At 38.8% G+C, this 23,851-nt stretch overlaps 3 protein-coding genes across 8 annotated transcripts; 2 read left to right on the forward strand and 1 right to left on the reverse strand.

The window, feature by feature from the left end:
• Positions 1 to 197: 197 nt before the first annotated feature.
• hddc3 (HD domain containing 3) lies at positions 198 to 2,490 on the reverse strand. The gene is made up of 4 exons (XM_063882037.1): positions 2,253 to 2,490; positions 1,187 to 1,242; positions 865 to 1,105; positions 198 to 415 (listed from the first exon to the last, which is right to left on the reverse strand). Exons 1-4 carry the CDS (start codon positions 2,362 to 2,364, stop codon positions 285 to 287), a joined length of 540 nt encoding a protein of 179 aa, XP_063738107.1. The 5' UTR covers positions 2,365 to 2,490; the 3' UTR covers positions 198 to 284.
• Positions 2,432 to 12,392, forward strand: vps33b (VPS33B late endosome and lysosome associated). Of its 2 annotated transcripts, none has more exons than XM_063882035.1 (24): positions 2,432 to 2,523; positions 2,872 to 2,979; positions 3,987 to 4,067; positions 4,175 to 4,236; positions 4,353 to 4,402; positions 5,391 to 5,458; positions 5,552 to 5,597; positions 5,688 to 5,782; positions 6,427 to 6,531; positions 8,026 to 8,116; positions 8,202 to 8,279; positions 8,353 to 8,426; positions 8,503 to 8,589; positions 8,668 to 8,758; positions 8,840 to 8,914; positions 8,990 to 9,054; positions 9,149 to 9,203; positions 9,282 to 9,328; positions 9,874 to 10,006; positions 10,336 to 10,409; positions 10,494 to 10,595; positions 10,721 to 10,796; positions 11,376 to 11,495; positions 12,147 to 12,392. In XM_063882035.1, the coding sequence occupies exons 2-24, from the start codon at positions 2,884 to 2,886 to the stop codon at positions 12,224 to 12,226; spliced, it is 1,851 nt and encodes a 616-aa protein (XP_063738105.1). In that variant the 5' UTR covers positions 2,432 to 2,523; positions 2,872 to 2,883; the 3' UTR covers positions 12,227 to 12,392. The 2 variants fall into 2 exon arrangements, with proteins under 2 accessions (XP_063738105.1, XP_063738106.1); XM_063882036.1 differs by having other exon boundaries at positions 2,494 to 2,612.
• Positions 12,393 to 13,009: 617 nt separating this feature from the next.
• On the forward strand, positions 13,010 to 22,118 carry prc1b (protein regulator of cytokinesis 1b). 5 transcript variants are annotated; one of them, XM_063882625.1, is made up of 15 exons: positions 13,010 to 13,168; positions 13,396 to 13,528; positions 14,510 to 14,632; positions 14,858 to 15,091; positions 15,732 to 15,902; positions 16,554 to 16,703; positions 16,808 to 16,955; positions 17,035 to 17,171; positions 17,749 to 17,844; positions 17,933 to 18,079; positions 18,166 to 18,276; positions 18,384 to 18,491; positions 19,369 to 19,548; positions 19,666 to 19,697; positions 20,367 to 20,420. In XM_063882625.1, the coding sequence occupies exons 1-15, from the start codon at positions 13,158 to 13,160 to the stop codon at positions 20,383 to 20,385; spliced, it is 1,800 nt and encodes a 599-aa protein (XP_063738695.1). In that variant the 5' UTR covers positions 13,010 to 13,157; the 3' UTR covers positions 20,386 to 20,420. The 5 variants fall into 5 exon arrangements, with proteins under 5 accessions (XP_063738695.1, XP_063738693.1, XP_063738696.1 ...); XM_063882623.1 differs by lacking the exon at positions 20,367 to 20,420 and adding an exon at positions 21,253 to 22,118 and having other exon boundaries at positions 13,011 to 13,168; XM_063882626.1 differs by lacking the exon at positions 20,367 to 20,420 and adding an exon at positions 21,253 to 22,118 and having other exon boundaries at positions 13,011 to 13,168; positions 19,369 to 19,471; positions 19,627 to 19,697.
• The last annotated feature ends 1,733 nt before the right edge of the window (positions 22,119 to 23,851 follow it).

Raw genomic sequence — 23,851 nt, forward strand, 5'->3', positions numbered from 1 at the left:
TTCTTACTTAATTTTTACACTGTAAAAGTGTCTGAACCTGTGTGTGTGTTTCTCTAGCAAACCTACCGATATTACATCCTTTAGCTGAAAACTTTATACTGGTATAAAATAACTGATATTACTGACTTTTAACATAGCCTTAATCTAGTAGTTATACAACCAAAATATGAAAACATACAACAAAGACCACACATAAATGCATATGAAATATGGTTTATTTCTATAATTTACAACTGAAAATGGATCCTATTTGTAATTCAAGCCGCATGCTCTCCCCTGTATTGTCAGAGCTGGACCCCCCTCTGTCTGAAGAGCTCCTCCAGCCTTTCCTCCAGAGCATAGTTGGTTCCTCTCAGACCTTTCACCACCGCACTGGCCCACACAAAATACTCCTGCACCCGCTCGGCTGTCCAACCTGCAAAACACACAGAGAGGGAAGAGTATGGTGACTCAGTACATTGTCATGCATCGGTACTGTGCCGGGATTTGTTAATAGTTTTACTGCATGTATCTCAGAACTGCCACATATACTCTCCTTTCAGTTTTAATATAGTCAATGAAGTTGTTGGACAGGTTCATTTCAAGTATGCATTACTTTTCTTCTGGAGACTTTGATACACTTTAACATGTGTACCCTTTTTTTTCATATAATCAAGAATTCAAATCCTTCCAATAACAAAACCAACAATGCATTGATCTCACTGACAAGAATTGCCTGTGTAGCTCAAGCCTCGTTTTGTTTGAAACACTTCCCCAACAAACGCCAACTTTAATGTGAAGTAAATGTTAACTGCTAGACAACTTTCAAGAATTAGGAAACACATGAAACATTAACTCTATTGACATTTAAAGAGAGGCTCTGACCGGACGGTGTGCAGCGGTTCAGGTCCCTCAGGTTGTAGAGTTTATCAGCCAGTTTCACCATTTTGGCTTGGCGGCTGCAGTGAGCCGCGTGTTCCACCTGCTGACGCTTCCTATCCTGTTTGGACAGGCTTTTGTCGTCCGTCACCTCCTGAACGATACGAGACACGATCGGTCCAAACTTTGCTTCAAGCTCTGCAAAAGAAGTGTCTGTGTCCTCCACCGTGTCATGGAGCAGCGCCGCCTGAAGGAGAGACAACACACAGGCTCAGCTACACACGAAACACTTTGAGTAACAGCAACCCACTGATAACTGATAACGTACCTGCAAAATCTCGATGTCTGTGACGCCTCCTTCATGGCTGATGATTCTTGCAACTCCTTAAAAGTACAAACGGCTGTGAGCATTAAGATGAAAGTCAACATGATTTCTTAGAAAGGGGCCCTATTCAAGGGTCAAGGGTTTTTATTGTCATGTGCACAGTAGCTACAGTGTAGTTATGGCAATGGAAATCTTAGGTCCTGAGCTCCTCCAACAATGCAAGCTATTAAATATAAGACATAAGACAAAATATGAAAGTAAAATTAAAAACTAATAATAGTGCAAAATCACTATGCTAATTTTGAGTCAGGGTGTGGAACAGAAACTCCCTCTTGAAGGACCTTAGGGATTTTAGCCTTTGCAGACCATTTACTGGCACACATATCTATTACACACACACACACAACAGGAAAGGGCAACCCCCATAAAGCATAAAAAGGACCCTTAGATGTTTTCAGCAGCTACATATACTGTATGAGGTGTATAAAATGAATAATCACAAACCATTTAAAAAGAAAATAGAGTTGAATAAAGGAATCATTGCATTTAATAGTAATAACCATACAAAGAATGTATAGGAAGATTTGAAATGCTAAGCAATGTTGCCTCAGAAAAATGTAAATTAAGGTGATACTGTTGAAGTTATTAGTCTAACACGTGAAATATGGATATTTATCAAGAATCGTGTATCCTAGCCACTTCATACAAACAGCACAAACTATTTTAAAATCAATTCGTAGATCTTCCAAAAAAATGTTATAACTGAATGACACGCTAAACATTTTTTTTAAAATAACTCCTACAGAATATATCACTTATTGTTGCAGCTGTCAAAGTGGAGCTACATTTTATTATTAAAAACGCTACAGTGTATGCTGCGTCATAGGTGAAACATAAAGCCTTATTTTATCTTTACAAGTACGTCAAAATCGCACCTAAGTACAGAAAGTGTCTTATTTTGACTTCTGCATTGTTGGACTTTAAGATTCAGCAGCAGCACCCTGAAGGCACCACAGCAGAGTAAAAAACCTTTACATATACAGTCTATTGTTAAATCACTGCTACCTACCGATGGGGTGATTAATGTATGGCGTTGCCTCGGGATCTTTACGTCGCTGGTTACGATGTTTCTCTGCAGCAAAATTCACGGTTTCTAACAACAAAATTGCGTCTGAATTCATGGTTGTAGAATAACATGTAACAAAAGAGAAACAGCGTCAGGTGATATAAACTTTTCGACGTCGCTGCGTCGCTGTCAGTGTAGCAGTCCGCTCCCTCTGGTGTCCGGGGGGAAACAGATGGCGATGCGATCGATTCCGCTTATTTAGCTACGGAAGCAGGTAGCTTTTAATATCAGCTTAAACACACTTTTGCTTATTTTATCGATGTATATTCACTACCTAATATATACAATTTATTGAATATTCAGGTAAAATGATTTCTACATAACTGTCAGCTTTTTAACGCTAGTTTTAGTTTTGAATATTCCTGTGATGTGAAGGATGTGTTTTTAGCCAACAAGCTAGCCTAGCTACTAGGTTAACTACAGCATATATGCTAGTCATTTGTATGTGTTACTATTGCATGTAGCCTCTCTGTAATTTTATGGGCCACATGTTTTTGGAGTATTTACGCGATCTGACATTTTTTTCTGTACATTGAATGTGGGATGTCCTCTCTTGTACCAGTTTTGGCCCAGAATGGCTCACGGTGCCAGGAGAGATTGCCCGGAGCTCCCTGACTTCTCTTTGCTGAAGAGGCTGGCCAGAGATCAGCTCATCTACCTGCTGGAACAGGTAGGATCAACTCACAATATGTCATCAAATAATATAGGCTGACATCTGGCTCCTAGCGTCCTACCACCACTGATATGATCGGCATGTAAATAATGCATATGTTAATGTCCTTTATAAGACCCCGCTCTAATACACAACTGTTAATTACCAAAACAGAAAATAAGGAGTACTTCACACTAAGGGGATGATGTGCAATTACGAGCAGTTGTTGCAAAGTATACGTTGCACTGCTGACCACGCCCCATCTGTCATCAGGTGTTCGTCATAAGTGCAACGTCTTTTTTCTTTTCTACAGTTAACTCAAGGTTATGTCCCATTATTATAAACACATCCTATGAAAATACAAAAATAAACCAGAAATAAGTATTGTCTGAATATCCAAAGCCTGTGACTCCACTGGGAAATTAGAAACGTACCAGTGAGCCTCACTGTTGCACTTTGTAATATGCTCCTTCATTGCCATGAACACACCTTAGGTTATTTTAAGTCAATCCCATTGGATCGTATTGCTGACAAAAACACTCACTAGAGCACCAAATGTTGTGTATGCTAATCATGACATCTCCCAACTCTTTAAAATTTAATTTATTTTATTTTATTTTATTTTAAAAGACTCAGCTTTTTATGAAATGGAATTATGTATTTTTGTGCCCAATATTTAAAGATTTACTTCTTTATTAGGAGGCATTTGGCAAACAGGGTAGGACCATATTGTGTGGAGGACTAATGCATCATTTTAAAATAAGCTTTATTTTATACTATAGACAATAAGAAAAACATAACACTGGCAAAACAACAGGATTAAAAGTGCTGAACAATTCATACACATATTTAGCTTTAGCTATAAGTGTGCACTTTTTTTTCCTCCTATGCGCTGTGCCCCACACTTGATTTAGACTTTAAATACATGTAATTTTTCCCCAACATTGTCATATAGCTCATGTGTATCCTGTTTGTGTTGTGCACCATGGCGAACATCTCTTCCATCCCCTCTCTCTGTCTCACAGCTGCCGGGGAAGAAGGACCTCTTCATTGAGCCAGACTTGATGAGCCCGCTGGATCGAATCGCCAATGTGTCAACACTAAAGGTAAACCTCGTCAGTTTGTCCCTTATATGATAATCTCTCATCTCTTTTTTGATTGCAAACCTGCTGTTCCAATATATTTTTCAAAATGTTTTTTTTTTTTTTTACAGCAACATGAAGTCGACAAACTCTACAAAGTGGAATATAAACCTGTTATCAGCACCTCAGATCAGTGAGCCCTGCACCCTTCATACTCCTAACATAATTTTAGAACTTTTTATTACACACACGCACACACTCCTGAAACAACTGCCTCACAATGTGGCAATGCTCTCTTACATCTTACAGGCTCTGTTTTCTGATCCGCCCAAGAATACAAACTGTGAAATGGATATGTGGTAAGAAGGAGTTAGATTGGTTTTGCATGTTAGTATGACGCTTATTATTTAGGTTTCAAGGTTTCAAGGTTTTATTTGTCATATGCACAGCAACGTATATGTTGGCAATGAAAATCTTATATCCCATGCTCCTCCAACAACTCAACATACATGGTGCAAATAACAACAATAAAGATTTGAGGATGTGAAATATATACATATGTGGAATACATTGAAAGTATTTAAATACTTTACACTGTTGAATGAGGAGGTATGGACAGATGCATATATTATGTATAGCAGATGTATATGGCAGATATGTATAATGTATAGATATGTGTACTTTAAATAGATATGTATGGCAGATGTATATAATATATATATATATATATATATGTATGTGTATGTGTGTGTGTACTATAAACAGATGTGAGTAGACATTCACAGAGCTCAGGAGTTCAGAGTTCATTTAGACAGATGAATACATAACACCATTAAACTAAAACAGAATACTTATTAACTTAAATGGGATTTGATGTATCGCTTAATTTAGAATAACATTTTTAAGGATGTGGTTGGCATTTTTTTATATATGTTTTTTTATATATGGTTGAGATTATTATTAATAACAAGATTATTATTAATTACAAGATTATTATTAATTACAAGTTTTGTAAAGTTATCTCAGCACACTTTGAACATTCTGTTCTTTAGCTGAAGTGAAAACATAAAAAAGGGGTCCCAGGTGCTACCAACAATGAGGATATTTGACAAAGTATCGTCATGTATTTGCATTATTTAAAATACAACATATATATATTTTGAAAAATAAGGTCAATAAAAAAGGTTGGTTGGTGTCCAAACTAAGGTGTGGTATTGGCACTTCTATCAAACATTTCCCACTATACCCAGCCCTTTATACATGTAGTAACTTAGTTATAACATTTCTCTCTTGAATAATGTACAATAAGCCTATTAAATAATGTAATAGTATTCCTTCCTGTTGCAGATGTGGCCAATGCAGACAAAGCAGCAGGAAAATTTAGAAGATACAAGATAATCTTTACCCCGCAGAAGGTATTTTCATTTCCCCTGTACTGTTGTGCTCAAACTCTGCTTATTGGATGATGATATTGATTTTTAGCCTGCCACCTCTTCTGTGTTGTCCAGTTCTATTCATGTGAGGCGGTGCTGGAGGAGCAGGGGATCATCGGCGGTGAGCATTTTTCTTCTTTCCCTTTGGGTTTCAGTAGCAGTAATCAGTGTTATGAGAGGAACTGTTACTCTTGTTGTCGTCCTCCCACAGATGTGACCACTGATGAGTGGTCTTTCTATCTTCTTCCTCTCGACGATGACATCATCAGTCTGGAGCTGCCGGAGTTCTTCCGAGACAACTTCCTGGTAAATAATATGCATGGGAATTATTGGTTGATTGATTATTAAGTTAATTAACAAATCATTTATTGAAGTCAGTTTGAGGTTTTATAATGTCCCACAGCAAGAATGGGGTAATTCTTCTTCTGTAATAGTAAACTGAATATCTTTAAGTTTTGGACTGATGGTTGCACAACATATACAATTTAAATATGTTGATTTGAGCTTTAGAAAGTTGTGGAGGGAATTTCTGATGACTATTCTGACATTGTGATATAGAAAAATATGCCAGATTTTTTACTAATGACTTTAATTGGCAGATTCAATCAGCAAAAAATGATATGGAAATGTACACTTTGTCAGGTAGCAGTAAATAATATCAAACCATACAGATAAATCATCCAAGTGCATTGTCTCTGCTGGACAATGCACTTTGTGAGTGAATTAAATTAGCTGTAAATAGGAATTCTGATCTGATGCAAGACTTATCGCCGTTATTAATCAAATTTGTAAATATCAGGAGATTATGAGGGAAAAGGCAACAATTTGAGATCTATTAACCAATGAACCATAATTTTTGTATAAGAAAATAAAATGTCATTGTCATTGAAGCACATAAAGAAGCACCCAAGTAGCATTACATTAACATCATGTTATATTTCCTCCTACAGTCGGGGGACCAGCGCTGGGTGAGAACAGCCGGCAGCGCTCTGCACCTCCTTCACTCGCTCTACGGGCCCTTCTCAAAGATCTATGGGATTGGACGATGTTCCAAGGTGCAGTATTATTGGAGTCCAAAAAGTGTCAGATGCTATTTAAAGAGTAATTTCCAGGTTCATCCTTGTATTTTGTGCCTCTACTGTGACATGTTTACCTGCTTTTATTTTTCTCATACTGCCTGTGCTGCAGCACCTCTTTTCACCCTCTGTCTGAAGTCAGAGCCCAGTCTGCTCTTATTAGTTAGCTGGCTGGCTCTGTTGTGATTGGTCAACTGTTTATAGATACAGCCCCGGAAATAATTAAGAGACAGCTCCAAATGTTTCTTTTAGGTCCCCTATTATGCAAAATGCACTTTTTGCTGTCTTTTAAACATAAATATGTGTCGCTGATGTGTAAGGAGACTCACAAAGTTTCAAAAAATACATCTCTCTTTTCCTCCTTACCCACATTCTATAAACGGGGGTACAAACGAGCTGTTCCAGATTTGCTGCAGATATGATGTCATAACCGAAATGTGGGCTGGCTTTACATTGAACTCCTGGCAACGTCCCACCCACGTGACACGTCCCAACCTATCGCCCCCTATATACAGTTGCGAGCTGAATCCCCTCCGCAGCATCTCTGTGTGTCTGTGTTCAGCAGGATGTCTGCAGGAGGGATTTAGAGTTGTTGTATAAATAATACATGTAATGTCTCTGTTCTAGTTGTAAACACTGAGAAATATTTCAGAAATAATGCTTGATGTGGTTTGGGACATAAAATGGGCTTTAATCACGGCAGCGTTTAGCTGAGTTTCTCCATTAGAAACTTCTCTCTTCAGACTTAGAGATCATGACGCTCCAAAGGGGCGCGGCCAGCTTCAGCTCAGCTCAAATTTAAAGCGACAGTCACAGAATCAGCACCTTAGGAACAGGGCTGAAATAGGGGGATGATGCATGCTACAATTGGTGATCTGTTTGGTATTTTGAGCAAAACACATATGTATGCATTGTATAGATATTTCCCTACAATATATTGTTCAAATATAGCATAATAGGAGACCTTTAAATCTCAATCTCTACATCTATGGCAGCCATTCCAGTGTCTGTTGAATTCCAACACACAGAGAGGTTGTCAGCAGTTTATAGAATACAATAAAATAAAAATAAATAATTTAACTCAAAGACAAACCTATACATAGTAAAACCAGAACTGATAATGCTGCAGTGGTCTTTTTTCCAGAGCTGTATGTCGGAAATGTCCCGCGCCTTAGCCTATGAAGTACAATTTGTTGAAACTCTAGCCAATAGAAGCCTGTGTGTTACGTAGTGATGTCACTATGTTAATGAAGTAAACAAAGTAGTCCAATGGAAGCGTTTCAGGCAGGGGGGGGAGTGTGGGGGAGAGGGATTTTAGCCCCTGTACAACGTTTACATGTACAAAAACCTATATAACACATAAAGGCAAGAGAAAAACCCCAAAAGAATAACTGGCCCCCTTTAACAAGTTGTTAGTTTTCCGAAATAATGTTTCTGCTTTGAACTGCCCCTAATTCTGTCCATTTCTAACAGATGGCGTATGAATCGTGGAGGGAGCAGGTGGCAGAGGGAGAACAAAGAGCTCAAAATGCTGAAATAGGAAAGGTTTTCCTCATCGACAGAGGTGACGAGAAATGTGTCCTCTCTGAGTGAATGACATGCAGAGCTGTGCTTTCTGTCCCCCTAACTTTTTCTTTCTTTATTTGCAGACGTGGACTTTGTCACTCCTCTGTGCTCGCAAGTTGTATATGAAGGACTCGTGGATGATATTTTTCGAATCAAATGTGGTAGGTATTTGTATGAGGCTGCTTCCATTGCAGATTTGTTCGGACATATCTCATCACAGTGTCCGTTCTGCAGGATGTGTGGAGTTTGGACCTGAGGTGACCTCGTCTGACAAAAGTATGAAAGTCATGCTGAACTCTCAGGATAAGGTAGGAAGCTGCTGACATTAGATCTCCTCCATCTTCATGACTTAAACATCTGTTATAACTCTTGCTTGGGTCAAAGGTCTTCAATGAAATCAGAAACGAGCATTTCTCCAACGTCTTTGGCTTTCTCAGTCAGAAAGCCAGGAATCTCCAGACGGCATATGATGTGAGTAAAACTGTATAACCCTGATTTTCATCATAACTTAACCTGTGAGTGACAGCGAACACTGTGTTGATTCTACAGAAACGACGGGGGATGGACATAAAGCAGATGAGGACGTTTGTGTCTGAAGAGCTCAAAGGGTTAAAACAGGAACATCGGCTGCTCAGTCTACGTGAGTGTTACAGCAGTAAATCAATCTGTCATGTACTGTATACATCAAATAATAATTACCAGAGAGCCCATTCTCTTTCAGACATCGGTGCTAGTGAATCCATAATGAAGAAGAAAACAAAGCAGGATTTCCAGGAGATGCTAAAGACAGAACACTGTAAGAATACTGAAGTGTCCAAATAATTTATTTATGATTTCAAAGGTTTCACTTCTGACTTGGTTTCTGTTCCAGCTTTACTTGAAGGATTTGAAATCCGGGAAAGTATTTCTTTCATAGAGGAGCACATCAACAGACAGGTGCGCTTGCTAAATCACAGTCTTATATTAACAGGTGCAATATTAACAATGAAATGCGGGAAACTTACCTCTTTATTAAAAACTTTTTTCAAAGGTTTCTATGATAGAAAGTCTGAGGCTGCTTTGTCTTCTATCCATCACGGAAAATGGTGAGTTGTCTTGATGTAAATATTGTTTAAAAAACTGATGACTTGTATTAAAAACCGTGTGATGGTGCTTTTTCACAGGACTTCTGCCTAAAGACTTTCGCTCGCTAAAAGCACAGTATCTACAGGTGAGATTTAGCTTGTGTTCTCAAACAGATAAATGCTGTCTGTCTCCCCAATAATTTTTGTTTTGTTTTAAAAGCCACAAATAAACTGGCTTTTTTGATTTATTTTTTTTATAAACATTTTTAATTATCTGATATCTACAAATGATATTCAATGTCAATATAATGACAAACAGGACAAAAAGCTAATTCTGGGAAATATGTATAAAATGACTATACTATTCTACTTTACTTACACATACTGCTTTCTTCTATGTGTGTGTAATTCCCTGCTACTTATCAAATTGGGTAATGAATAAATAGGAGTTAGTATTGTAAAGATTGTCACTAGAGCAAACTAATACTAATACAAAGTCCCCAATAAATAAGCTATTTTCTCCTGTGCTAATAGTTTGCTTCAAACTACACTGTCTGGCTAGTTTAGGAAACAAAGATTTACATCCTCAGTACATTGGGTTTTTTTTTATGGTGTTGGTTGACCATGGGAAAAAGTAGAATAATTCAACATTGTTGTTGATATGAAAGGTTTCTCTGCTTGGCCTCTGCAGAGCTATGGAATCGACCACCTGCTCACATTTGCCAACCTGAGGCAGTTGGGGCTGCTGGTGGAGCAGCAGCCCGGGGAAACGCTGGCCGCCATGGAGAGCAAAGTGGGCAAGCTGGTCAACGACAAAACTGCAGGTGAGACAGGCTTCATTTTGTTTTGTGGTATTTATATTACAGTTTACAGTCATCCATTTTTTTTGTGCCCGTCTTATTACACACGACAGAAGCACCATCGTGTTTTTAGTATAAAAAACCATGATATATGAAAGCTCTCATATTTGAGCTGAGGAAGGCCATCTGGGAAAGGCTCCTGAAGCTTTATGGAGAAAGTGATCATTCACCAATACTATAAATAATATTCTAGTCATCTACATTTTTTTTGTCTTTTATTTTGAACTTCTTTTAATCTGTCCTGATCCTCCTCACCTCATTTTTTATTACTCTTATTTGTTTGTTTTTTTCAGGAAAGTTGACTGACGCCTTCTCTTCTCTTGCAAGGAAGAGCCATTTCAGAGCACTGAGCCGAAAGCTCAACCTGGTAAATAACCCACATCTGTACTCCAAAAGGCATTTCTATCAGGTTTTATTATGTAACTAAGTATTTTTTTTATTCTGTGTGAAGGTGCCAAAGTCAGATGAAGAATATGATCTGCGTGTCCCCAGAGACATGGCCTACATCTTCAGTGGTGCATACGTCCCCCTGAGCTGCAAGCTGGTGGAACAGGCGAGTAAACCAGCAGGAGTCATGATCTCACATGGCTTGTTGACTGTTTTAGGAGAGCAATGAGTTATCAAAAGTGCCATGTTGAAACTGATTTCTATCTTATTCCTGGTGTGGTCATGTAATAGGTTTTGGATCGAGACGGCTGGACTGGTCTTGAAGAAGTCACCAGGCTGTTGAACGGGCATGAATTTGCTGTTACAGGTGAGAACACAAGGAATTATAAATATAATGTTGAAATTGAATGAATACTGTGGACTTTCTGCAAGATTCTGATTATTTAAATGCCTTGTAAACAGCAAACACATTATATGGAATCAGGGTCAGCGAAACTTAAAGTCCCAGACTGGATTTCGTGCAGATTTTTGGGCCATTTTAATACATTTAAACTAGCTTCTTACCTGTTTAAATGAAATGGCTAACACTTAAGTTAGGAAATAGCTACTTAAAGAGTAGTGAGATAAAATTAGAGATCATTAGCATTCATCCTAATAATTTAATAAAAATTCTGCTTAAACTAACATAGAATTGCACTTTTAAAGCTGACAGAAAGAAGACCAAACATCAGGAAGTAGGAGGTCATAGTTTGCATTATTACAATCAATTGGATCAAGAAAGCTGTGGTCCTTAATGTTGGAGTGAGGAAGAAATCTGATTATTGAACTACTGTATGTGTAGCACAAGTTTTAGGTATGTGTTGTTGTATTTTCAGATTAAGCTTGTTTCAAGTGAAGCCACGTCTTAATAAACTGTTGAATGCTAATCATTTTTGCCACTCTTCAGGCAACAACGGAGCCGATTCAAAAGCAAAGAGCGACGCTCAGCGCATCGTCCTCGTCATGTTCCTCGGGGGCTGCACCTTCTCTGAGATCTCAGCTCTACGGTTCCTCGGCAGAGAGAGAGGTAAACATGGCCCGTGTTTTTTTTGTCTGCCAGTCATCTTCTGTAGGTTTCCTCCCTCTCGTCCTCATACTTCTTGTTTGTGCAGCTGTTGTTTGGAGTTTCACTTCTTCTGTCTTAACAGTTAATCTAACAGACAAGGCCTCGTATTCTCAACTGCTCCTGATGATCTACACATTTTCAAGATTTGGGAAATTTTAGGAGATAAAGATATTTGCTTGCATGCTGTGATTTGTAGTTTGTTCTTGAACTTTTATGATTTCATATCAGAATACTTTGTTTACCCCGGGGGAATTTAGGTCTTGTTAGGGTTTGAAAATGAAAGAAATACAGATAAATAAAAACCCAAATTGTTGATAAGCGATATTCAGCTGTATAAATCAAATTAACTTAACCTGTCAGAAATGAGCTAAAACACTTCATTATAGGAGAAAAAATGTCTGATAAAGCAAAGAAAAGCTCTACATGCTTGCCTGTTAACTGAATAAAAGGAAACTAGGTGACACCAACAATAAGTAGGTATTATTGAGGTGAAGGTGAGCTCATGCAGTGAATCATTTCCATGAAACTACATGGATTTCTTATTGTAAATTATTTGCTGGTTGCTCTGAAAGAAGGTCTTCATTATACTTTTCTGCTGTTTTTGTTTTCCAGGTTATAAATTCATTGTGGTAACGACTGCGATTACGAACAGTTCAAGAATCATTGAGTCTTTGTTGGACAACCATGTATGAAGCCTGTCACCACTTCATGATGGACAGAAACCGAAAGACATTCCTGCAGACACTTGTCATGCATTCCCCCGGCACACTGGTGTAAAGAAGGAAAATGCTCACTTCTGGCCTGACAACGAAAGAACTGTAAAGATGTATAAAGTGAATAAATGTTTTTAACATGTGAGTTGGTTGTTAACTTTTTAGGGGTGTGACAGAGGTGGATTATACTAAGTACATTGACTCAAATACTTATGTACACATTCAGGGTACTTCATGCAACCCTTTTATGCAACTACTCCATTACATCATAGAGGGAAATGTACTTTTTATCTTACCTGATATAAAGAATATGATGCATTGTTATAAATAACACTACCCTAAAGATTCAAAATGAGCACAACCAATGACAGAAGTAAAATGCAACATACACATTAATGCAGCAGTAATAATCCAATAACATCACATAAGATACAACAAAAACTGACATTTTACTACAGGTTGAGTATTATTACTTTATTGTTTTGACCGCTGGACTTCTATGTTTTGCAATTTGAATAAGTCTCCCACCATCGCTCTGGTATAAATTGTTCAGTCTAAAATTAACAGCATTACCATTGTTGCATGAAGTGTCAAACTTCTGCTTGACACCACACCCTCATGATACTGTTGTGTTTGTTTTTATTCATGAGTTGTTCGACGATGGGCGGGTCACCCTCATGTTTAACTGCTGAATTCCAGCGGCCGGCATGAGTTTAACACAACAAGCGCTCCTACAGAAGGAGCCAATCAGAGAGCAGGACGCCGCTGTACGCGTATTTTGAACTGTAGAAACGGACCGGGCTGAGAGCAGGCAGAGAGGCGACGCTCGTCTCTGGGACAAGATTACAGCTAACGTTAGTTGTTTTTAACCCTTCACCTATATTGGAGCACAACATATTGGATTGTAACAATGAGAAAGAGGTATGATTTAACACTTTTTTCCATCATTGAGTCAATGTGTTAGACGTAAAATTGCGTAAACGTATTTATAGCAGGTGGCTAACCGTTAGCGTAACTATTTCCAACGTCTGTTATCTCGATCAGATACGTGAATACTGTTTTCTTTGGTGTAAATGTCCCTACGTGTTCCATACAAACTATGTTTTCAAAACCGAGTTGACCATGTTTTCCACTGTCTGTCACTGTAGCGAGGTGCTCGCAGCAGAGTCTGTGTCGTGCCTGAATAAAGCACTGTGCCACCTGAAGGACATTTGGGAGGAGATCGGTATCCCAGAGGACCAGAGACTACAGAGGACTAATGTTGTCCAAAACCACATTAAGGTGAGACATCAGCATGTCTGTGAACTTGTGATGATATCAAAATGTGCTACTTTATTATGTCAGCAAATGTAACACGATCTGAGATAATGAACAGGTTTCGACAGAAGAGGGTGGGGGCTTTTACAGAGAGACAGCCACCAAGGGTGAAACTGCACTAGAGGAATCTGATCGTTACTAAGGGGGTTGCAAATGTACCATCAGGTTTACTATTGAGTAGGTGTTCCAATGCACTTGGTGTTTTGCTATGAGAACATAAAAAACAAGTAATGCAAAGTAAGGAATGATAATATATAACAGAAGCAATATGCACAATGTATCTTTCAAAGATGAAAGAACTGTACCAAGGAACAGTTGTGTGCAGAAAAACATTGATCAGATGTGCAAGAATTCAGACAAGGACAAGACTTAGGACTAGATCCTATATGTTACATGATTATATAAGACTGGTTGATATTCAGAATTGACAAAGAAAAACATGGGATCAAGACTTGTACTGATTAGGACTACTTCCACCATTTTATATATAGAAATATAATTGTAGTATCTACATGTCTGTGGATTAAAGACAACAGATTTCTTAATGTTTACAGAAATATGTTTAAATTGAGGCAACACTGTGACAACAAGGAAGATTCACGTAAACAAAGTGGTTGAAGAGAAACCTGTTGTGAAAAAATGTTACACTACAATTATGTCATCTTTTGCAGTTGAATATGTACAGGTAACTTTAGTGTTAACTAAAACCATGATCATAAAAGCAGCATTTTTATGTCAGCACCAAGGACCAGTTTTGCTGTATAATAAGTAAACTCAAAACTAGATACTGTATGGAATTGGAAATACATTTAAAAAAAATATCCGCCGCTAATGACCCAAAAAAAACCAACCATCCAATGATTAATTACTGGACTGCAACTGTTGCAATGTCTTCACACCTCTGTATTCGTCATGCTGATTTATTTTATATTCCTTATCCTGCAGAGCTTACTAGATATGATGATCAAGGAAGAGGAATCTCTGAGACAAAGACTTGTAAGCAGCATTCAAACATGCAGGACAGACATGGAGAAACTCTGCCTGGAGCTTCAGCTGAATATGTTCGAGGTAAGTCACATCTACTGTGAGTGAAAACACAACACCTGCATTCAGTGCAAGTATTTCCATCATTGGTTTTCCTGTAAATTCAGATTTATTGACCTGCTAACTCGCTGTGTTTTTGTTTTTGTTCTATTAATATGATTAGTAGTTATGAGTTGGTTGATTCTAAAACAGATTGTCATGTCTTAAAAACCCTCTTGTAAAGTGTTCTTGTTATCTTCTGTGTGATAGGAGGAGAGTGGCATCAGCATGCTGCAGCAAGAGAAGAACATCCGCACACAGGTGGAGGCTCTGCTGAAGGAGAAGGCTCAGCGGATGCAGCAGCTGAAGGTTCTGCTGGAGCAGGAGCAGGACCTGTGTGACATCCTGTGCTCCGAGCCTTATGGCATCTCTGCAGACTCTGTCCCCACACTGGAGCAACTGGAAAGCTTGAGCCAGCATGTTGTCAACCAGAATGCAGAGAAGGTGGGAGCTCTTTTATCAACACCCTGTTCAGTTATTTAGAATGGAAGCCTAATTTTGGCAATTTATTTGATAAATGCTCTCAGTAGTTTACTCCAATTTAAATCCTCTCTCCTTCCCTCTATGCAACCTTTTCATAAGTAGTAGAATAAAAGCTAAATATATGGTGGAAATTAGTGCTAGAATTCACTACACTTAGGTGTATTTTTTTGCTAGAGATTTCTTAATTGAAAGTATTAAAATGTATTTAAGGTTGTTTTGGTTGGTTGTTGTTTTCACATGAAACAAAACATTATTGTTATTATATTAAAATAACTTTTTTGTCACACTTACCGGAGTAATATACCAGGTAATGTATTTTTCTCTGTAGTCACGTCACTTTAGAAAATATGGAGAATGCCTTTTGCAACTCAATCTTTCATATTACTTCCTACTGAGAGCTGCATAAGCCTACAGAATACACTTCCTAATGCTAAATCTTCTGAATGATTATACTGTATATTTAACATATAAGATGGTGATTGTTTTGATATAAAACTACATATCAGGTTTACACAACAAATTGAAGGTGTCACAGCAACACCGCAGAAATGTTTGCCATGGGAGAGAAATGTGATCTATACTAATGGACTGCGCTCTTCAGGCGAAGCGGTATGCTGAGTTTGCAGACCTGAAAAGGCAGATCATCGTGTACATGGCAGAGCTGGACCACACCCCCGAGACCAGCTTCGAGAAGGACGTCGTCTGCGAGGAGGAGGATGCATTTTGCCTTTCAAGAGACAACATCTCTTCACTCAAACTGCTTGTCTGTCAGGTAAGATGTTTTTCATAGCACTGCATTTGATAAAGTTTTAAGTCACTTTTAAGATTTAGGGAAGTCCTTTCCTCAACAAATTATATAATATGTCCTGAAATTAGATGGATGTGTTGTTGGCTGATGCTAGATGTTTTACATCAGGCATTGCAATATATAACGTTTCAGCACTGCCTGGAGTCACCTTCTTATCTTAAAGAGGTCATTGTGCTCAATAACACCACCAGAGCATTGAGTTTTCAGAATGCAGGGTTTTTAGTGGTTCCTTACATCTCTAAAAGTACAATGGGAGCCTTCAGCTATAAAGCACTTCTTCTCTGGAACCAGCTTCAAATTTGTGTTCGGGAGGCAGATACCCTCTCCATATTTAAGAACTGACTCTAAATAAAGCTTACAGTTAGGCTGGCTCAGGGTTGTCATGAACATCATCCTGGTTTCTTTACTTAACATGCAATCATGTTATCCTTTTTTATCATCTGGTTTGTCTATGTTGTCATTGTATTGTGTTATTAATCAGATTGGATTTGTACTAACTGTAAAGCCCCCTGAGACCATGTGTTATTGATGCTTTTGGGCTGTATAAATACATTTGATTTGAATACATAGTCACAGTTCAAGCAGTCATTTTGGTGTGTCATGTCAATCCTGCAGCTGGAGGAGCGCAAGGTGGAGAACGAGGCCAGGTGTGAGGCCAACAGAGAGAAGATCCAGCGGCTGTGGGACAGACTGCAGGTTCCCCAGGAGGAGAGAGAGGCCTTCAACGAACACATGGTCTCGTCCAGGAAGAGGAACCTGGAAGCGGTGAGAAGCTTGGCGGCCTAGTTCATTTAGCTTTGTTTATTTTCTTTTCGGGGGTTAGCTAGGTCAGTCTGGCTGCTTTTTAACACTTTATTTTCCTTCCTCAGTTACGGGCAGAGGTGCAGCGTCTAGAGGAGCTCAAACTGCTGAACATCTGCAATGTCACCGACGCCATCCGCTCTGAGATTGCTGTGTTCTGGGAAAAGTGTTTCTTCAGCACCGACCAGCGGCAGGATTTCGCTCCATATTTTAGCGGTATGCTCTCTTGTTAGACATTTGATCTGTCCATACAATATTGTTGTGTGAAAAATCTAATTTCCTCTTATTTTTTTAGAGACTTTTACTGAGGAGCTTTTGAGTTTGCATGATGCAGAGATCCAGCGCTTGAAGCAGCATTATGAAGAGCACCAAGAGCTTTTTGACGGTGTGCACCAGTGGGAAGACAGCTGGAGACTCTTCCTCGAGCTGGAGGTGAGTACTGTGTGACGGGGTGACACACAGCTCTCAATTCATCTGAGGCCGATTGGTTTCACAGATAATTGTCAGCTAAAATTCCTCAAAGAAAATGCTTAGAATTTGGAATCAATGACCAACACATGATGAATTGTTACATGCAGAAGTAGTAAGAATTCCTTTGAATCCCCCACTCTGATTAGTCAATAATCAGCAGATTTTTTTTCTATTTAGCCTTTTGTAATAATACCCTCAAAAAAGACAGAAATATGTTATGTGGAGATTTTCTCTCTCTTATGCAATATGGATTTTTCCAGTGTCCTGTGGTTGAGCCAAGGGCCAATTTGACTTTATAAATGTTCTGCTTCTCAATTTATTACAGAAATTTGACAGACTTCTTAGCTAGATAACTAGCTTGCATGTTCCCTAACTCCTATATACCTCAAGCCTATAGTTTTAAATGTATTAAAAAAACATTAAGTAGAAAAACACAAGATTGTTTGTTTTGAAAAGACAGCACACAATCATTACAGCCCTGAATTTATTTGTGCTATCGGAGTAGTTTTATTAAGGTTATTGTCTTTCTCAATCACAGAAAAAAGCCACAGATCCGACAAGGTTCACTAACAGAGGAGGAAATCTTCTGAAGGAGGAGAAACAGAGGTCTGACCTGCATAAAAGCCTTCCTAAGGTAAGACTTAAAGACTGCCTTAAAATATCTTCTAACATTTTTATGATCGACAGTAACTCAACGTTATTTTGTGCTTTATCTTTTTTAGCTGGAAAAGAAACTAAAAGCCCAGATCGATGCATGGGAAAGTGAACAGGGCCATGAGTTTTTAGTAAACGGACAGAAGTTTCTGCAGTATGTGGAGGAACAGTGGGAGCTGCACCGAATAGAGAAGGAGAAGGAAAAACAAGAGAGGGTAAACAATCTGCCTTTCTTCATTATAATTGTCATTTAACTTGTGAGAAATGTGTTGACACTTTACGAACTCTTTACTCTTAACAGCACCTCAAGAAGAGCAAACAGACCGAGGAGGACATGCTGTACGGAACAGCAGTACGAACCCCTACAAAGCGCAGATTCCTAGGCACTACTACCCCAAACAAAACACGAAAGGTGCTACAGTTTGACATTTTGTGTGTAAATTCTTGCTTTATTTCAAATTCAGTGTCTTGAGTTGTCAGACTCTTTTAACACTAACCCATTTCCTCTGCCTCTCTTAGTTTAACGCGACGTCCAGCATTTCTAGCGCCAGCAGCACAAGCCGCTCTGTGTATGGTTCAACTGTGTGTCGCTCACCTGTGCCCCGCCCACCTCTCTCAGCAAACAAGGTTGGTCTCCTTTCAAGATAGAGCAAGTAGAAATAAACTAAAACCCCAAGAACAATTTGTAGAAAACGAAACACTCACAAAAACAACTTGAAACTTTAGAGACAGCGACATCTTCAGGGGACAGAGAACTTTGTGAATGAATTGAGAGCACATTAAATCAGATGGAACTGTAGTCCAATCACAGTCAGAACATTAAATAACTTTCTGTTATAACCATATTTGCTCTGTGGTTTACAAGACTTATGCTGTATTTTCTGCATTTACTTGTCTGCTGAGTTTGAACTAGTGAGTATGCTATTTCCTGTGCTGAGCTCATTCTAATTCCTCATATCATTCTGATAATTTGGGGCTGTCCCTCTTCATACCTCTCCATTTAGTTCTTCACCAACAAAAGGATCACTTGTAAATTGTGGTGACTTTTGTCAGTCAATATCACCATATATTGATACAGTGATTTTTAGTTAGATATGCGCTCTCCAATTAAGACCACGATATTCCTGCTATTAATACCATACAGTAAACCAAAAAACAGCTTGTTTTTGCAACATGTTCAAACACTGTTTTGCTTACACAGCCTCAATAACCTGTGCCGGAGAGGTCACCTTAATACCCTGTGCCCCATTGCGCCATCCAGTGCTCACAAACACCAACAAAAACATAAAAATGGGCACAACATATACAGCATTTACTACTACTTTTTTTGTCTTTGTTGCCTATGGAGGCATGGGGAAAAACAAAAGATTATTGAATAATTCAAGGTAGCATGGGGTTAGTGATCCATTTACAAGTAATCATTTTGTGGGTAAAGTTCCCTTTCCAAAGACGATAGTTGCTCCGACTTGTCTGAAGTGATTCTCTCTTGCCATTCGTCCCCCAGGCTCCAGCAGCTCGGACGCCAGGCGTTGGTAAACCCCCCAACCCCCGCCTGCAGGGCTGTAACAAGGAGAACGAGGCGCAGCTGAAGGGGAGCCCTCTGAGCGGTGCGTTGCTGACCCCCGCTGGTCCACAGCGTAACTTCAGCATGGCCTCTGTTGCCAGCACATATTCAGAGTTTGTGGTAATTTACCCTTTTGTCTCTAATCACTTTCCTCTGCTTCTTTTTTTCCCCTTATTTCTGCAACAATACCTTTTTAAGGGGATGGAGAAAATGCTAATGATGTACATTTTATTATAGAGAGACTTCAACTCTGAACCTGTTCAGTTAAGGTGTGTTTGGAATCCTAAAACCGTGTGTAATCCTGACTAATTTGTTCCTTATGGCGTAATTGCATGGCTTTAATTAAAGAGAAATTACCTTGTTTTAAAGGGTGAATTTACTTTCTGCTTTGGCTTTAAAATGCAAAATTCCCATTTAGGCATTGAGACCAAAATCAGCCCTGTGTGTGTGTGTGTAAAAGAAATCAGGTGTCGGAGCGCTTAATATTGATCCAGGAAATCCAGTTTGAGTAACAGATCCATTAATTTAATGGTCTTCTCTGACAGCTTAACACAGATTAGCTGGAAACATGTCATGGTGGGACCTATTTTACTGTTCTTTTTGACAAGCCATTCTAAATTGTAGAAGTAGTAATGGTTTGATTGGGAATCGCCACTAAGAAATGTGCACTTGTATTTGATTGGTCAACGTAATTGCTAGGCAGATGATGTTGCACTGCCAAAAGCAACATTGGGCTTCCCTTTTTTTTTTTAGGGGTTGCATTTCCTTGACAAAGGGCTCATTTTGGTCTGAAGGCAGCTTTACCCCACAAACAATAACACTCCCACAGCCTACACAGCTCTGACAGATCACTGCTGCTACATCTGTGTGTTTCTATACCATTTTCCATACCTGCTGCCTATATTAACCATTTGTCTAATGTTCCTCTGTTGGAATAGTGACATCAGACTGAACTAAAGCCTTTCCAGAGCCTCAACCTTTACTGACTGATCCAGAGCCATTCTTGTTTTCAGGGCTAGCTCACGTCATGCAGAAAAAGCAACAGAGAGGCAGGATGGTAAATGTGTGTGAGTGTTGAGTAGGATAAATTTGCCCCACACACTGTGGACTGGAATTAGTTGATTATGTTATAAATAGTATACATTTGAAAAACTGATTTAGTGTTAGGTAACACTCGTGTTGTATTTTGCATTATGCAAAGTGGGACACAACACTAGTCTGTGAAGTTTCCCAGTAAAATTAATTGAGAATGAATTGGAGATTCCTAATACCCCTTGACATTTACTTAGTTTCCACAAATCCTTTCCCACTCCTGTGCACAGTGTTAAGTCCCTTGTCCCTCCCCCAGGCATATGTAGAGCATCAGGTACTGTATTGGCCTTATAGAAGATCACTCAAATGAAGCATCATGGCCTGTTCCATATACCATAGCAATGCATTTTGTTACATTTGCTATTGATTTAGAACTGCATTTACTAAAGCAGCAATTTAAATGCAAGTAAAATCCAACAGTGTGTGTTTTTGAATTCCCAAATTGACACCTATATTGAATAGCAATGGTTCACAAAATACATTGATGTGAAAAAACCTGATGATCCTGTATAGCGGGGATTTCTGCAGTGGAAAGCTAATTGTATGTCAAAATGTAAAACCTTCTTAGTCCGTCTGTGTTATATGTCTAATTCACTCTAACAGGCTGCACAGTGTGTCATTATTCATTAAAATGTCAAGCGGCTGTTTGTTTGACGGCATATCTGCTTTTAAGTGTCGTCATTTACTTGCCTGGTCACATTCAAACTGAATGTCTATTTTCTGTCTCCACAGCGAGACTTGTCCAAGGCCTCTGACACCAAGGTCCAGCACAACATCCTGAACTCCACCAGCACCAACCTTTGACCTCTCCTCTCTGAGGGCGACTGCTATCATATGACAGTCCTTTGGACAAAGATTTAATCTCCTAAACGGATCGCTGCCTCTCACTGCTATCTGCTTCTATATTTAAATGAAGGTAATAAATTATTAAGTGCAAAGTCAGTGATAAACAAGGACTCTGTTGTCAGTTGCTGAGCGTTAAGTCTACAGCGGTCTATCACTGTAAGAGGGGGAAAAAAAGCTTGTATTATATGTTAACTAACACTACCACGCTCACTAAGTTTAGCCAGTTGTTGAAATGTTATAAATGTCGTCCGCATTTTCTACTGCACACTTTTTTTATAAGGAACAAAATAATTGGACTTTCTGATGTTATGCAATCTGGGGTAACAGGCCAAATGTATTATGAATACTTTGCACTTTTTTAGAATATATATTGCAGCACATAGTGTAATTTGTTTTTCAATACTTTAGGGCATTTTGTGCTTTCTTTTTATAGAGATAGAAGATAGGAAATGTGAAGAGTGTCTTGTCCAGGAACCAACCTGGGATGCATTGTGTAATTCTACACGTACTCACACTGCTCCATCCAAATCAGTTTTTATACCTGTATGTATTTGTGTACATATTTTCTGTATCTGCTTTTTTTTCTTCAAAGAATTCATTTTAAATGTTTCAAAGATGCCATATGTTACTTTAAGACTGTTAGTTAAAGTATTTCATATATCTGTGCTGCATATCAGTTTGTTAAATTGCATGAAATCAATACACCATCATGGCTGATTTGGAAAGTAGAATAAATTAATTTTCACTTGAAAGCATAGTCCTGTTCTTTTTTTATTTATAATTTTCCTTATTATAAACCTTTTTTGCAAACAATCAAATTTCATTGTCACATAAGAATGGTTTAACACAAAGCAAATACAGTGGGATGGAATGCGTGTACTGTGTACAAGTCATATTGAAAGATATGAGGCCCAACAAAACATCAGTTACGTTTTTTAATTTGTCAGGTGAGAGGGAATCTGATTTCTCTATTGACAAAAACACTGGAGGGATTCACAATCAATCCCCGAGTTTAACTGTTTTGGTATTTATTGTTGAAATACAAACAGGTAATATCAACTTTTTATGGAAACATTTATCTCAAACCCTACTTCCTATTAGAGGTTATTGACCTTATTTAACTCAAGTATTTTGGCTTATCCGTGGCAAAGGGAGTAAAGCTGATAACATGTGGGATTCAATTGTTTCAGTAAATTAAAGTGGCCATATCATGCTTTTGGGGGTTTTCCCTTTTCAGTAAGGTGTTACAGTGGTATGCAAAAGTTTGGGCACCCCTTAGGAAAACCACTGCATCAGTTTGTCACTTGCTGAGCTTTTGAAGCAGCAACTTCATTTTAACATATGTTATACCTTATGGTAACAGAAACATCTCAGTAGTGAAATAACTTTTATTGGTCAAACAGAAACATGTTTATGTGCATTCAAACAAAAATAGGCATGTGCATAAATTTGGGCACCCCTAAGAAATAATTCCATTAATATTTAGTATTGCCTCCTTTTGCTGCAATAACGGCCTGTAGACGCCTCCTGTAGCCACAGACAAGTCCCTTAAGCCTGGCAGGTGGTATTTTGGCCCATTCTTCCACACAAAACGTCTCCAGTTCAGTCAGGTTTCTTGGCCTCCGTGCATGGACAGCCTTCTTCAAATAAATCCATACATTTTCAATGATGTTAAGGTCTGGGGACTGGGATGGCCATTCCAGAACATTGTACCTATGCTTCTGCATGAATTCCTTGGTGGATTTTGATCGGTGCTTAGGATCATTGTCCTGCTGAAAAATCCAACCCCGGCGTAGCTTCAACTTTGTGACTGACTCTAGAACATTCTTGTCAAGAATCTCCTGGTACTGTAAGGAATTCATGTGGCCCTCAACTTTAACAAGTTTTCCAGTACCTGTGCTAGCCACACAGCCCCATAACATGATAGATCCTCCACCAAATTTTACAGTGGGCAACAAGTTCTTTTCATTGAATGCAGTGTGTTTTTTTCGCCATGCATACCTGTTCATGTTATGACCAAATAACTCAATCTTGGTCTCATCTGACCACAGTATTTTGTTCCAAAATGCTTCTGGCTTGTCCAGATGTGCTTTTGCATACCTCATGCGACTCTTCTTGTGATTAACACTCAGGAAAGGCTTTTTGCACATCACCCTTCCAATGAGCTCTTCCTGGTGCAAAGTACGCTGGATTGTGGAACGGTGAACAACTACACCATCAGCAGCCAGATGTTGTTGTAGTTCTCTGGAGGTGGTCTGTGGCTTCTCTGTGACCATTTTCACCATCCTTCGCCTGTGCCTTTCCCCTATTTTTGTCGGCCTACCACATCTTTCCTTCACACGGACTGTTCCTGTGGCCTTCCATTTCACAACTACGTTTCTGACTGTGGAGACAGACAGTTTAAACCTGTCAGATAATTTTTTGTACCCTTCTCCTAATTTATAATGTTGGATTATCTTAGCTTTCAGGTCAGTGGAGAGTTGTT

The sequence above is a fragment of the Eleginops maclovinus genome, chromosome 4 (genome assembly GCF_036324505.1).
Source record: "Eleginops maclovinus isolate JMC-PN-2008 ecotype Puerto Natales chromosome 4, JC_Emac_rtc_rv5, whole genome shotgun sequence".
Lineage (NCBI taxonomy): Eukaryota > Metazoa > Chordata > Actinopteri > Perciformes > Eleginopidae > Eleginops > Eleginops maclovinus.